Genomic DNA, 12,539 nt, shown 5'->3' with positions numbered 1-12,539 from the left:
GTTATATTGGGTGGGTATCAATAAGGGGGGGTCATTAATATGGGGGTAATAGGGGGTTATATGGGGGGGGGCATCAATATGTGGGTAATAGGGGGTTATATGGGGGGGGGCATCATATGGGGGGGGGCATCAATAAGGGCGGGGGCATCAATATTGGGGGGTAATAGGGGGTTATATGGGGGGGGGCATCAATAAGGGGGGGGGAATCAATATTGGGGGGTAATAGGGAGTTATATGGGGGGGGCATCAATATGGGGGGGTCATTAATATGGGGGTAATAGGGGGTTATATGGGGCGGAGCATCAATAAGGGGGGGTGCATCAATATGGGGGGTAATAGGAGGTTATATGGGGGGGGCCATCAATAAGTGGGGGCATCAATATGGGGGGTAATAGGGGGTTATATGGGGGGGGCATCAATATGGGGGTCAATAAGGGGGGGGGCATCAATATGGGGGTTAATAAGGGGGGGGGCATCAATATGGGGGGGCATTAATATGGGGGATAATAGGGGGTTATGTGGGGGGGGGGCATCAATATTGGGGGTCAATAAGGGGGGGGGGCATCAATATGGGGATCAATAAGGGGGGGGCATCAATATGGGGGTTAATAAGGGGGGGGGGCATCAATATGGGGGGGTAATAGGGGGTTATATGGGGGGGGGGGGCATCAATATGGGGGGGAACAATAATGGTCTCTATGGGGTCTCAGTGTATCGCTATAGGTCCCTATGGGTCTCTATGGGTCTCTATGAGTCTCTATGGGTCTCTATGGGTCTCTATGGGTCCCTATGGGTCTCTATGTGTCCCTATGGGTCTCTATGGGTCCATATGGGTCCCTAAGTGTCCCTATGGGTCTCTATGGGTCTCTATGGGGTCACTATGGGTCCATATGGGTCTCTATGTGTCCCTATGGGCCGCTATGGGTCTCTATGGTTCCCTATGGGTCTCTATGGGTCTCTATGGGTCCCTATGGGTCTCCATGGGTCTCTATGTGTCCCTATGGGTCTCTATGGGTCCATATGGGTCCCTAAGTGTCCCTATGGGTCTCTATGGGGTCTCTATGTGTCTCTATGGGTCTCCATGGTTCCCTATGGGTCTCTATGGGGTCCCGATATTTCTCTATGTGTCCCTATGGGCCGTTATGGGTCTCTATGGGTCTCTATGGGTCTCTATGGGTCCCTATGGGTCTCTATGTGTCTCTATGGGTCCCTATGGGTCTCTATGGGGTCTCTATGGGTCCCCATGGGGCTCAATGGGTCTCTATGGGTCTCTATTGGTCCCTATGGGTCTCTATGGGTCCCTATGGTTCCCTATGGGTCTCTATGGGGTCCCGATATTTCTCTATGTGTCCCTATGGGCCGCTATGGGTCTCTATGGGTCTCTATGGTTCCCTATGGTCCGCTATGGGTCTCTATGGGTCCCTATGGGTCTCTATGGGTCTCTATGGGGTCTCTATGTGTCTCTATGGGTCTCTATGGGTCCCTATGGGTCTCTATGGTCCCCTATGGGTCTCTATGGGGTCCCGATATTTCTCTATGTGTCCCTATGGGTCTCTATGGGTCCCTATGGGTCTCTATGGGTCTCTATGGGTCTCTATGGGTCACTATGGGTCGCTATGGAGCAGCTATGGGGCTCTATGGGTCCCTATGGGTCTCTATGGGTCTCTATGGGGTCTCTATGGGTCTCTATGGGTCTCTATGGGTTATATGGGGGGGGGCATCACTAAGGGGGGTAATGAGGGGGGGGTAATTAATAAGTGGGGGTAATTAATAAGGGGGTATTAACTCACAGCTGTCCATGCTGTGCTCTAATGTCACTGTCATGGTGCAGCTCTCAGCGTCACCACGGCTGTCAGCGGCCTGAGGGGATGGGGGGCAATGGGGTCAATGGGGGCAGTAACCCCATAGACACCATAGGGACCCCATAGACCCCATAGACCCCATAGCCCCTATGGACCCCATAGCCTCCATTGACCCACTTACCCCCATTGACCCCCAATACCCCCATTAACCCTCATAGCCCCCATTAAACCCCATTAACCCCCATAGCCCCCATTACCCCCAATACCCCCATGCCCCCCATAGACCCCATTACCCCTATTTCCCCCATAAGCCCCCATTGACCCCCATTAAACGCCATGGCCCCCATTACCCCCATAGCCCCCCACCCCCCTATTGACGCTATTACCCCCATTCCTCCTATTGCCCCCATAGCCCCCATTGACCCCATAGACCCCAGTACCCCCATTAACCCTCATAGCCCCCATTAAACCCCATTAACCCCCATTAAACCCCAATACCCCTATAGACCCCATAGACCCCAACACCCCCATAGACCCCATTAAGCCCCATTACCCCCATTAAACCCCATTACCCCCATAGCCCCCATTCCCCCCACTACCCCCATAGACCCGATAGGCCCCATTAACCCCCATTAAACCCCATTACCCCCATAGACCCCATAGGCCCCATTAAACCCCATTAACCCCCATTACTCTCATTAACCCCATAGACCTCATAGCCCCCATAACCCCCATTAACCCCAATACCCCCATAGCCCCCATTAAACCCCATTAACCCCCATTAAACCCCAATACCCCTATAGACCCCATAGCCCCCATTAGCCCCATAGCCCCCATTGAACCCCATTAACCCCATTAACCCCCATTAAACCCCATTACCCCCATAACCCCCATTAACCCCATTAACCCCCATTACCCCCATAGCCCCCATAGCCCCCATTACCCCCCACAGCCCCCCCCTTAGCCCCGCCCCCCTCATGAATATTCATACCCTGATTCCTCCCCCCCCCCTGCAGGGCCCCGCCCCCCCCGCGGCCGCCGCCGCCGCCACCAACATCGCCGCCACCAGCAGCGCCGCCATCTTGGCACCGCGGGGCACTCTGGGAAGGGGGCGGGGCCAATGATCGGCCAATGGGAAAGCGAGATTCTCACGTTGAAGGCGGGGCTAAGATCAGCGCGGCGATTCTATTGGACGATGGGACTGTCTGTACAAAGCGCTGTGCTGCCATTGGTCAGGGGGCGGGACTAAGACTCACGCCGCGCTGCCATTGGTCAGATGGCGGGGATGAGAAGCATTGCTCTGCCATTGGTCAGGAGGCGGGACTAAGAGTCACACCGCGCTGCTATTGGTCAGGGGGCGGGACTAAGGATCACACCGCGCTGCCATTGGTCAGAGATTGGAGGGGGCGTGTCTAACCGCCTCACCCTGTCCCGGCCGCCATCTTGGCCGTCCGCCCGGCGCCATTTTGACGCGGTGAAGGACCCCGAGGACCCCAAATGGGGCGGCTTCGTCAGTGCCTGCAGAGCGGGGAGTACGGAGCGCTCAGCGGCTGCGCCGTCATCGAGGGCGAGTTCATGCAGGCGAGAGGCGGGCAGCGCATGGGGGCCTTACGGCAGCACCATAGGGGAACATAGGGACACATAGAGATACATAGGGATTCATAGGGACACATAGGGACCCATAGAGACCCATAGGGACCCATAGGGACACATAGGGACTCATAGAGACCCATAGAGACCCATAGAGACCCATAGGGACACATAGGGACCCATAGAGACCCATAGGGACCCATAGGGACCCATAGAGACCCATAGGGACCCATAGAGACACATAGAGACCCATAGGGACACATAGGGACCCATAGAGATCCATAGGGACCCATAGAGACACATAGGGGCACATAGGGACCCATAGGGACAAATAGAGACCCATAGAGACCCATAGAGACCCATAGAGACCCATAGGGACCCATACAGACCCATAGGGACCCATACAGACCCATAGAGACCCATAAGGACCAATAGAGACCCATAGGGACCAATAGAGACCCATAGGGACCCATAGAGACCTATAGGGACCCATAGGGACCCATACAGACACATAGAGACCCATAGAGACACATAGTGACCCATAGGGACCCATAGCGACCCATAGGGACCCCTTAGAGACCCTTAGAGACCTATAGAGACCCATAGGGACACATAGGGACCCATAGAGACCCATAGGGACCCCATAGAGACCCATAGAGACCCATAGGGACACATAGGGACCCATAGAGACCCATAGGGACACATAGAGACCCATAGGGACCCATAGAGACACATAGGGGAACATAGGGACCCATAGGGACCCATAGAGACCCATAACTGCCCCATAGAGCCCCATAGCACCATATAGAGCCCCATAGCAGCCCCATAGAACCCCATAACTGCCCCATAGAGCCCCATAGAGCTCCATAGAGCCCCATAGAACCCCATAACTGCCCCATAGAGCCCCATAGAGCTCCATAGAGCCCCATAGACCCCATAGAGCCCTATAGAACCCCATAGAGACACATAGAGACCCATAGAACTCCATGGAAACCCCATAGAGCCCCATCGAACACCATAGGGACCCATAGAAACCCATAGAGCCCCATAGCGCCCCATAGAACCCCATAGAGCCACATAGGGACCCATAGAGCCCCATAACTGCCCCATAGAGCCCCATAGAGCCCCATAGAGCTCCATAGAGACCCATAGACCCCATAGAGCCCTATAGAACCCCATAGAGACATATAGAGACCCATAGAACTCCATGGAAACCCCATAGAGCCCCATAGAACCCCATAGGGACCCATAGAAACCCATAGAGCCCCATAGCGCCCCATAGAACCCCATAGAGCCACATAGGGACCCATAGAGCCCCATAGAGCCCCATAGAGCTCCATAGAGCCCCATAGACCCCATAGAGCTCCATAGAGCCCCATAGGGACCCATAGAGCCCCATAGACCCCATAGAGCCCAATAGAACCCCATAGACCCCATAGAACCCCATAGAACCCCATAGACCCCATAGAGCCCCATAGACCCCATTGAGCCCCATAGCGCCCCATAGAGCCCAATAGAACCCCCTAGACCCCATAGAACCCCATAGAACCCCATAGACCCCATAGAGCCCCATAGACCCCATTGAGACCCATAGCGCCCCATAGAACACCATAGGGACTCATAGAGACCCATAGCGCCCCATAGAGACCCATAGCGCCCCATAGAGACCCATAGAGACCCATAGAACCCCATAGACCCCATAGAGCCCCATAGACCCCATTGAGCCCCATAGCGCCCCATAGAACACTATAGGGACCCATAGAGTCCCATAGAGCCCCATAGAGTCCCATAGAGCCCCATAGCACCATATAGAGCCCCATAGCAGCCCCATAGAACCCCATAACAGCCCCATAGAGCCCCATAGAGCTCCATAGAGACCCATAGACCCCATAGAGCCCTATAGAACCCCATAGAGACACATAGAGACCCAAAGAACTCCATGGAAACCCCATAGAGCCCCATAGAACCCCATAGGGACCCATAGAAACCCATAGAGCCCCATAGCGCCCCATAGAACCCCATAGAGCCACATAGCGCCCCATAGATCCCATAGAGCCCCATAGAACCCCATAGATTCCCATAGACCCCATAGAGCTCCATAGAGCCCCATAGGGACCCATAGAGCCCCATAGACCCCATAGAGCCCAATAGAACCCCATAGACGCCATAGAACCCCATAGAACCCCATAGACCCCATAGAGCCCCATAGACCCCATTGAGCCCCATAGCGCCCCATAGAGCCCAATAGAACCCCATAGACGCCATAGAACCCCATAGAACCCCATAGACCCTATAGAGCCCCATAGACCCCATTGAGCCCCATAGCGCCCCATAGAACACCATAGGGACTCATAGAGACCCATAGCGCCCCATAGAGACCCATAGACCCCATAGAGCCCTATAGAACCCCATAGAGACACATAGAGACCCAAAGAACTCCATGGAAACCCCATAGAGCCCCATAGAACCCCATAGGGACCCATAGAAACCCATAGAGCCCCATAGCGCCCCATAGAACCCCATAGAGCCACATAGGGACCCATAGAGCCCCATAGAGCCCCATAACTGTCCCATAGAGCCCCATAGACCCCATAGGGACCCATAGAGCCCCATAGACCCCATAGAGCCCAATAGAACCCCATAGACCCCATAGAACCCCATAGACCCCATAGAGCCCCATAGACCCCATTGAGCCCCATAGCGCCCCATAGAACACCATAGGGACCCATAGAGTCCCATAGAGCCCCATAGAGTCCCATAGACCCCATAGAACCCCATAGATCCCCATAGAACCCCATAGGGACCCATAGAACCCCATAGAGCCCCATAGAACCCCATAGACCGGTACCAGACCCTGTGTGACCCCCCCAACCCTATGTGACCCCCTGACCCCATGTGACCTCTGACCCCCATGTGACCCCTATGTGACCCCCATATGACCTTTGACCCCCCAGGTGACCCGTAGCGGTGACCCCGTGTCGTTCGTTGCTGTCGGTGCAGCGTCCCGGAACCAAGATGGCGGCCGACCGGAAATGCTGCTGCTGGCGGCCAACGGCAGGGGGCGCCCTAACGGCAGAGTGCGGCTCATCGCGTCAGTACCATAGAGATACATGGGGAACCATAGAGTTACATGGGGATACAGTGAGACCCATAGGGATACATTGAGATCCATAGGGATACATAGGGACCTATAGGGACCCATAGAGACACATAGGGACCCATAGAGACCCATAGAGACCCATAGAGACCCCATAGAGACCCATAGAGACCCATAGAGATCCCATAGGGACCCATAGGGACACATAGAGACCCAGAGAGACCTATAGGGACCCATAGAGACCCATAGGGACCCACAGAGACCCATAGGGACCCACAGAGACCCATAGGGACCCCATAGAGACCCATAGGGACCCCATAGAGACCCATAGGGACCCATAGAGACCCATAGGGACCCATAGGGACCCACAGGGACCCATAGAGACACATAGAGACCCATAGAGACCCCATAGAGACCCATAGGGATTCATAGGGACACATAGGGACATATAGAGACCCATAGGGACCCCATAAGGACCCATAGAGACCCATAAGGACCCATAGGGACACATAGGAACCCATAGAGACCCCATAATGCCCCATAGAGACCCATAGAGACCCAAAGGGACCCATAGAGACCCCATAGAGACCCATAGGGACCCATAGGGACCCCATAGAGACTCATTGAGACCCCATAGGGACCCATAGAGACCCATAATGACCTATAATTGCCCCATAGAGACCCATAGAAACACATAGTGATACACTGAGCCCCATAGGGACCCATAGAAACCCCATAGAGACCAATAGGGACCCATAGAGACCTATAATTGCCCCATAGAGACCCATAGGGACACATAGCTGCCCCATAGTGACCCATAGGGACCCACAGAAACGCATAGAGACACTTAGCAATACACTGAGCCACATAGAGTCCCATAGAGACCCATAGAGACCCATAGGGACCCATAGGGACCCATAGAGACACATAGGGACCCATAGACCCCATAGAGACCCCATAGGGCCCCGAACTGCTGCTGCTGGCGGCCAACGGCAGGGGGCGCCCTAACGGCAGAGTGCGGCTCATCGCGTCAGTACCATAGAGATACATTGAGATACATGGGGAACCATAGAGATACATAGAGACCCCATAGGGACCCATAGGGATACATAGGGAACCATAGAGATACATGGGGACCCATAGAGATACATGGGGATACATAGAGATACATAGAGACCCCATAGGGATACATAGGGACCCATAGAGACCCATAGGGACCCATAGGGACACATAGAGACCCCATAGAGATCCCATAGGGACCCATAGGGACACATAGAGACCCATAGAGACCCCATAGAGACCCATAGGGATTCATAGGGACACATAGGGACATATAGAGACCCATAGGGACCCCATAAGGACCCATAGAGACCCATAAGGACCCATAGAGACCCATAGGGACACATAGGGACCCATAGAGACCCATAGGGACACATAGAGACCCATAGAGACCCATATGGACTCATAGGGATCCATAGGGATCCATAGGGACCCATAGAGACCCATAGGGACACACAGACACCCATAGGGACCCACAGGGACACATAGAGACCCATAGGGACCCCATAGAGACACATTGCGACCCATAGAGACAAATAGGGACCCATAGGGACCCATAGAGATCCATAGGGACCCATAGAGACCCATAAGGACCCATAGGGACCCATAGAGACCCATAGGGACCCCATAGGGACACATAGGGACCCATAGGGATACATAGGGACCCATAGGGACACATAGGGACCCATAGAGACCCATAGAGACCCATAGACCCCATAGAGACCCCATAGGGTCCCGAACTGCTGCTGCTGGCGGCCAACGGCAGGGGGCGCCCTAACGGCAGAGTGCGGCTCATCGCGTCAGTACCATAGAGATACATGGGGAACCATAGAGATACATAGAGACCCCATAGGGACCCATAGGGATACATTGAGATCCATAGGGACCCATAGGGATACATTGAGATCCATAGGGACCCATAGGGACCCATAGAGACCCATAGGGACCCATAGGGATACATGAGGAACCATAGAGATACATGGGGATACATAGGGACCCATAGAGACCAATAGGGACTCATAGAGATACATAGGGACCCATAGAGACCCATAGAGACCCATAGGGACCCATAGAGACCCATAGAGACACATAGGGACATATAATTGCCCCATAGGGACCCATAGAGACCCATAGAGACCCTATAGGGACACACAGACACCCATAGGGACCCACAGGGACACATAGAGACCCATAGGGACACATAGAGACCCAGAGAGACCTATAGGGACCCATAGAGACCCATAGGGACCCATAGGGACCCATAGAGACCCATAGGGACCCCATAGAGACCCATAGGGATTCATAGGAACACATAGGGACATATAGAGACCCATAGGGACCCCATAAGGACCCATAGAGACCCATAAGGACCCATAGGGACACATAGGAACCCATAGAGACCCCATAATGCCCCATAGAGACCCATTGAGACCCAAAGGGACCCATAGAGACCCCATAGAGACCCATAGGGACCCATAGGGACCCCATAGAGACACATTGAGACCCCATAGGGACCCATAGAGACCCATAATGACCTATAATTGCCCCATAGAGACCCATAGAAACACATAGTGATACACTGAGCCCCATAGGGACCCATAGAAACCCCATAGAGACCAATAGGGACCCATAGAGACCTATAATTGCCCCATAGAGACCCATAGGGACACATAGCTGCCCCATAGTGACCCATAGGGACCCACAGAAACGCATAGAGACACTCAGCAATACACTGAGCCACATAGAGTCCCATAGAGACCCACAGAGACCCATAGAGACCCATGGAGACCCATAGAGACACATAGAGACACATAGGGACCTATAATTGCCCCATAGGGTCCCATAGAGACCCCATAGAGACCCCATAGAGATACATAGGGACCCATAGAGATACATAGGGACACATAGAGACCCATAGAGCCCCATAGAGACCCATAGGGACCCATAGAGACCCATATGGACCCATAGTGACCCATAGTGACCCATAGAGACCCATAGAGACCCATAGGGACCCATAGAGACCCATAGAGACCCATAGGGATCCATAGTGACCCATAGGGACCCATAGTGACCCATAGGCACCCATAGAGACCCATAGAGACCCATAGGGACCCTTAGAGACCCATAGGGACCAATAGAGACCCATAGGGACCCATAGAGACCCATAGAGACCCATAGAGACCCATAGGGACCCTTAGAGACCCATAGGGACCCATAGTGACCCATAGTGACCCATAGAGACCCATAGAGACCCATAGAGACCCATAGGGACCTATAATTGCCCCATAGGGACCCATAGAGACCCATAGAGACCCCATAGAGACCCCATAGAGATACATAGGGACCCATAGAGATACATAGGGACACATAGAGACCCATAGAGCCCCATAGCATAGACCTCTGTAGACCCCATAGACCCCCAACACTCCCAGCCCCACATAGACTCCCCCCAGCCCCATAGACCCCCATAGACCCCACAGACCCCCATAAAGCCCCCCAGCCCCATAGACCCCATAGAGCCCCCCAGCCCCACATCCTCCCCATAGACCCCCACCCAGCGCCATAGACCCCCCAGCCCCACATCCTCCCCATTGACCCCCCCCAGCCCCATAGACCCTCATAGACCCCCCCCAGCCCCATAGACCCCCTCAGCCCCATAGACCTCCATAGAACCCCCCCAGCCCCATAGACCCCCTCAGCCCCATAGACCCCACAGACCCCCACATCCCCATAGACCCCCCATAGACCCCACAGACCCCATAGACCCCATAGGCCCCTATATAACCACCCCAGCCCCATAGACCCCATAGACCCCATAGACCCCCCCAGCCCCATAGACCCCATAGACCCTCATAGACCCCCCCAGCCCCATAGACCCCCTCAGCCCCATAGACCCCCATAGAACCCCCCAGCCCCATAGACCCCATAGACCCCCTCAGCCCCATAGACCCCCATAGAACCCCCCAGCCCCATAGACCCCACAGACCCCCACATCCCCATAGACCCCATAGACCCCATAGACCCCATAGACCCCCATAGACCCCATAGACCCCATAGACCCCACAGACCCCATAGACCCCATAGACCCCCATATAACCACCCCAGCCCCATAGACCCCATAGACACCATAGATCCCCATAGACCCCCATAGACCCCTCCAGCCCCATAGACCCCATAGACCCCATAGACCCCCCCAGCCCCATAGACCCCATAGACCCTCATAGACCCCCCCAGCCCCATAGACCCCCTCAGCCCCATAGACCCCACAGACCCCCCCAGCCCCATAGACCCCACAGACCCCCACATCCCCATAGACCCCATAGACCCCCATATAACCACCCCAGCCCCATAGACCCCATATACACCATAGATCCCCATAGACCCCCATAGACCCCCCCAGCCCCATAGACCCCATAGACCCCATAGACCCCCCAGCCCCATAGACCCCATAGACCCCATAGACCCCCCAGCCCCATAGACCCCATAGACCCCATAGACCCCCCAGCCCCATAGACCCCATAAACCCCATAGACCCCCCAGCCCCATAGACCCCATAGACCCCATAGACCCCCATAGACCCCCCCTTCCCCATAGACACCCATATACCCCCCAGCCCCATAGACCCCCCAGCCCCATAGACCCCATAGACCCCCATATAACCCCCCCAGCCCCATAGACCCCCATAGACCCCATATACCCCATAGACCCAATAGACCCCATAGACCCCATAGACCCCCATAGACCCCCCCTTCCCCATAGACACCCATATACCCCCCAGCCCCATAGACCCCATATACCCCATAGACCCCCCCCAGCCCCATAGACCCCATAGACCCCATAGACCCCCATATAACCACCCCAGCCCCATAGACCCCCATAGACCCCATATACCCCATAGACCCAATAGACCCCATAGACCCCCATAGACCCCCATAGACCCCCCCTTCCCCATTGACACCCATATACCCCCCAGCCCCACATCTGCCCCATAGACCCCCCAGCCCCATAGACCCCATAGACCCCATAGACCCCCCCAGCCCCATAGACCCCATAGACCCCATAGACCCCCCTGCCCCATAGACCCCCATAGACCCTCATAGACCCCCCCAGCCCCATAGACCCCCTCAGCCCCATAGACCCCCATAGAACCCCCCAGCCCCATAGACCCCACAGACCCCCCCAGCCCCATAGACCCCACAGACCCCCACATCCCCATAGACCCCATATACCCCATAGACCCCATAGACCCCCATATAACCACCCCAGCCCCATAGACCCCATAGACACCATAGATCCCCATAGACCCCCATAGACCCCCCCAGCCCCATAGACCCCATAGACCCCATAGACCCCCATAGACCCCCATAGACCCCCCTGCCCCATAGACCCCCATAGATCCCTCCCAGCCCCACATCTGCCCCATAGACCCCCCCAGCCTCACTGACCCCCATAGACCCTCATAGACACCCCCAGCCCCATAGACCCCCTCAGCCCCATAGACCCCATAGCCCCCCCTCGCCCTATAGCCCCCATATATCCCCCAGCCCCATAGACCCCCATAGAGCCCCCCCACCCCATAGACCCCATAGACCCCCCAGATCCCCATATAACCACCCCAGCCCCATAGACCCCATAGACACCATAGATCCCTTCAGCCCCATAGACCCCATAGACACCCCCCAGCCCCATAGACCCCCATAGACCCCATATACCCCATAGACCCCATAGACCCCTATAGACCCCCCCTAGCCCCATAGACCCCCCCTTCCCCATAGACACCCATATACCCCCAGCCCCACATCTGCCCCATAGACCCCCCAGCCCCATAGACCCCATATACCCCATAGACCCCCCATAACCATCTCCCTTTTCCCCCCCCAGGTTGCTGCCCATCTCCCCCCTCCGCCTGTGGCTCCGCCGCCCCCCCCGCAGCCCCATAGACCCCATAGCCCCCATAGACCCCATAGACCCCATAGACCCCATAGACCCCC

At 55.6% G+C, this 12,539-nt stretch overlaps 1 protein-coding gene and 1 long non-coding RNA gene across 10 annotated transcripts; one reads left to right on the top strand and one right to left on the bottom strand.

Moving 5' to 3' along the window:
• Positions 1-672: 672 nt before the first annotated feature.
• LOC146751356 (uncharacterized) lies at positions 673-6,480 on the bottom strand. 9 transcript variants are annotated; one of them, XR_014941645.1, is made up of 4 exons: positions 6,333-6,420; positions 3,228-3,320; positions 2,858-3,145; positions 675-1,860 (listed from the first exon to the last, which is right to left on the bottom strand). XR_014941645.1 is itself a non-coding variant. In XM_085534673.1 (3 exons), exons 1-3 carry the CDS (start codon positions 6,478-6,480, stop codon positions 1,768-1,770), a joined length of 423 nt encoding a protein of 140 aa, XP_085390799.1. In that variant the 3' UTR covers positions 673-1,767. The 9 variants fall into 9 exon arrangements, 5 of the variants coding, with proteins under 5 accessions (XP_085390799.1, XP_085390803.1, XP_085390801.1 ...); XR_014941644.1 differs by having other exon boundaries at positions 2,858-3,102; XR_014941643.1 differs by having other exon boundaries at positions 2,858-3,064.
• LOC146751355 (uncharacterized) lies at positions 3,245-12,539 on the top strand. Its single transcript, XR_014941646.1, has 3 exons — positions 3,245-3,383; positions 6,347-6,483; positions 12,430-12,539. It is a non-coding gene; the product is annotated as an uncharacterized LOC146751355 (long non-coding RNA).

This window comes from Coturnix japonica, unplaced genomic scaffold (genome assembly GCF_054131305.1).
Source record: "Coturnix japonica strain WE unplaced genomic scaffold, WE-NBRP24 Scf094, whole genome shotgun sequence".
Classification (NCBI taxonomy): domain Eukaryota; kingdom Metazoa; phylum Chordata; class Aves; order Galliformes; family Phasianidae; genus Coturnix; species Coturnix japonica.
The sequence above is the reverse complement of the archived record's forward strand: the minus strand, read 5'-3'. Positions and strand labels throughout refer to the sequence as shown.

What these genes read in the sequence shown, in the direction of transcription:
- LOC146751356 (XM_085534673.1), bottom strand. Translation starts at nt 6,480, where the DNA reads ATGAGCCGCACTCTGCCGTTAGGGCGCCCCCTGCCGTTGGCCGCCAGC. An exon ending in GGTCACCTGGGGGGTCAAAG is followed by an intron (nt 3,410 to 6,332) that starts GTCATATGGGGG and finishes TGCTGCCGTAAG; the next exon opens with GCCCCCATGCGCTGCCCGCC. An exon ending in AAGATGGCGGCCGGGACAGG is followed by an intron (nt 1,861 to 3,227) that starts GTGAGGCGGTTA and finishes CCATCCCCTCAG; the next exon opens with GCCGCTGACAGCCGTGGTGA.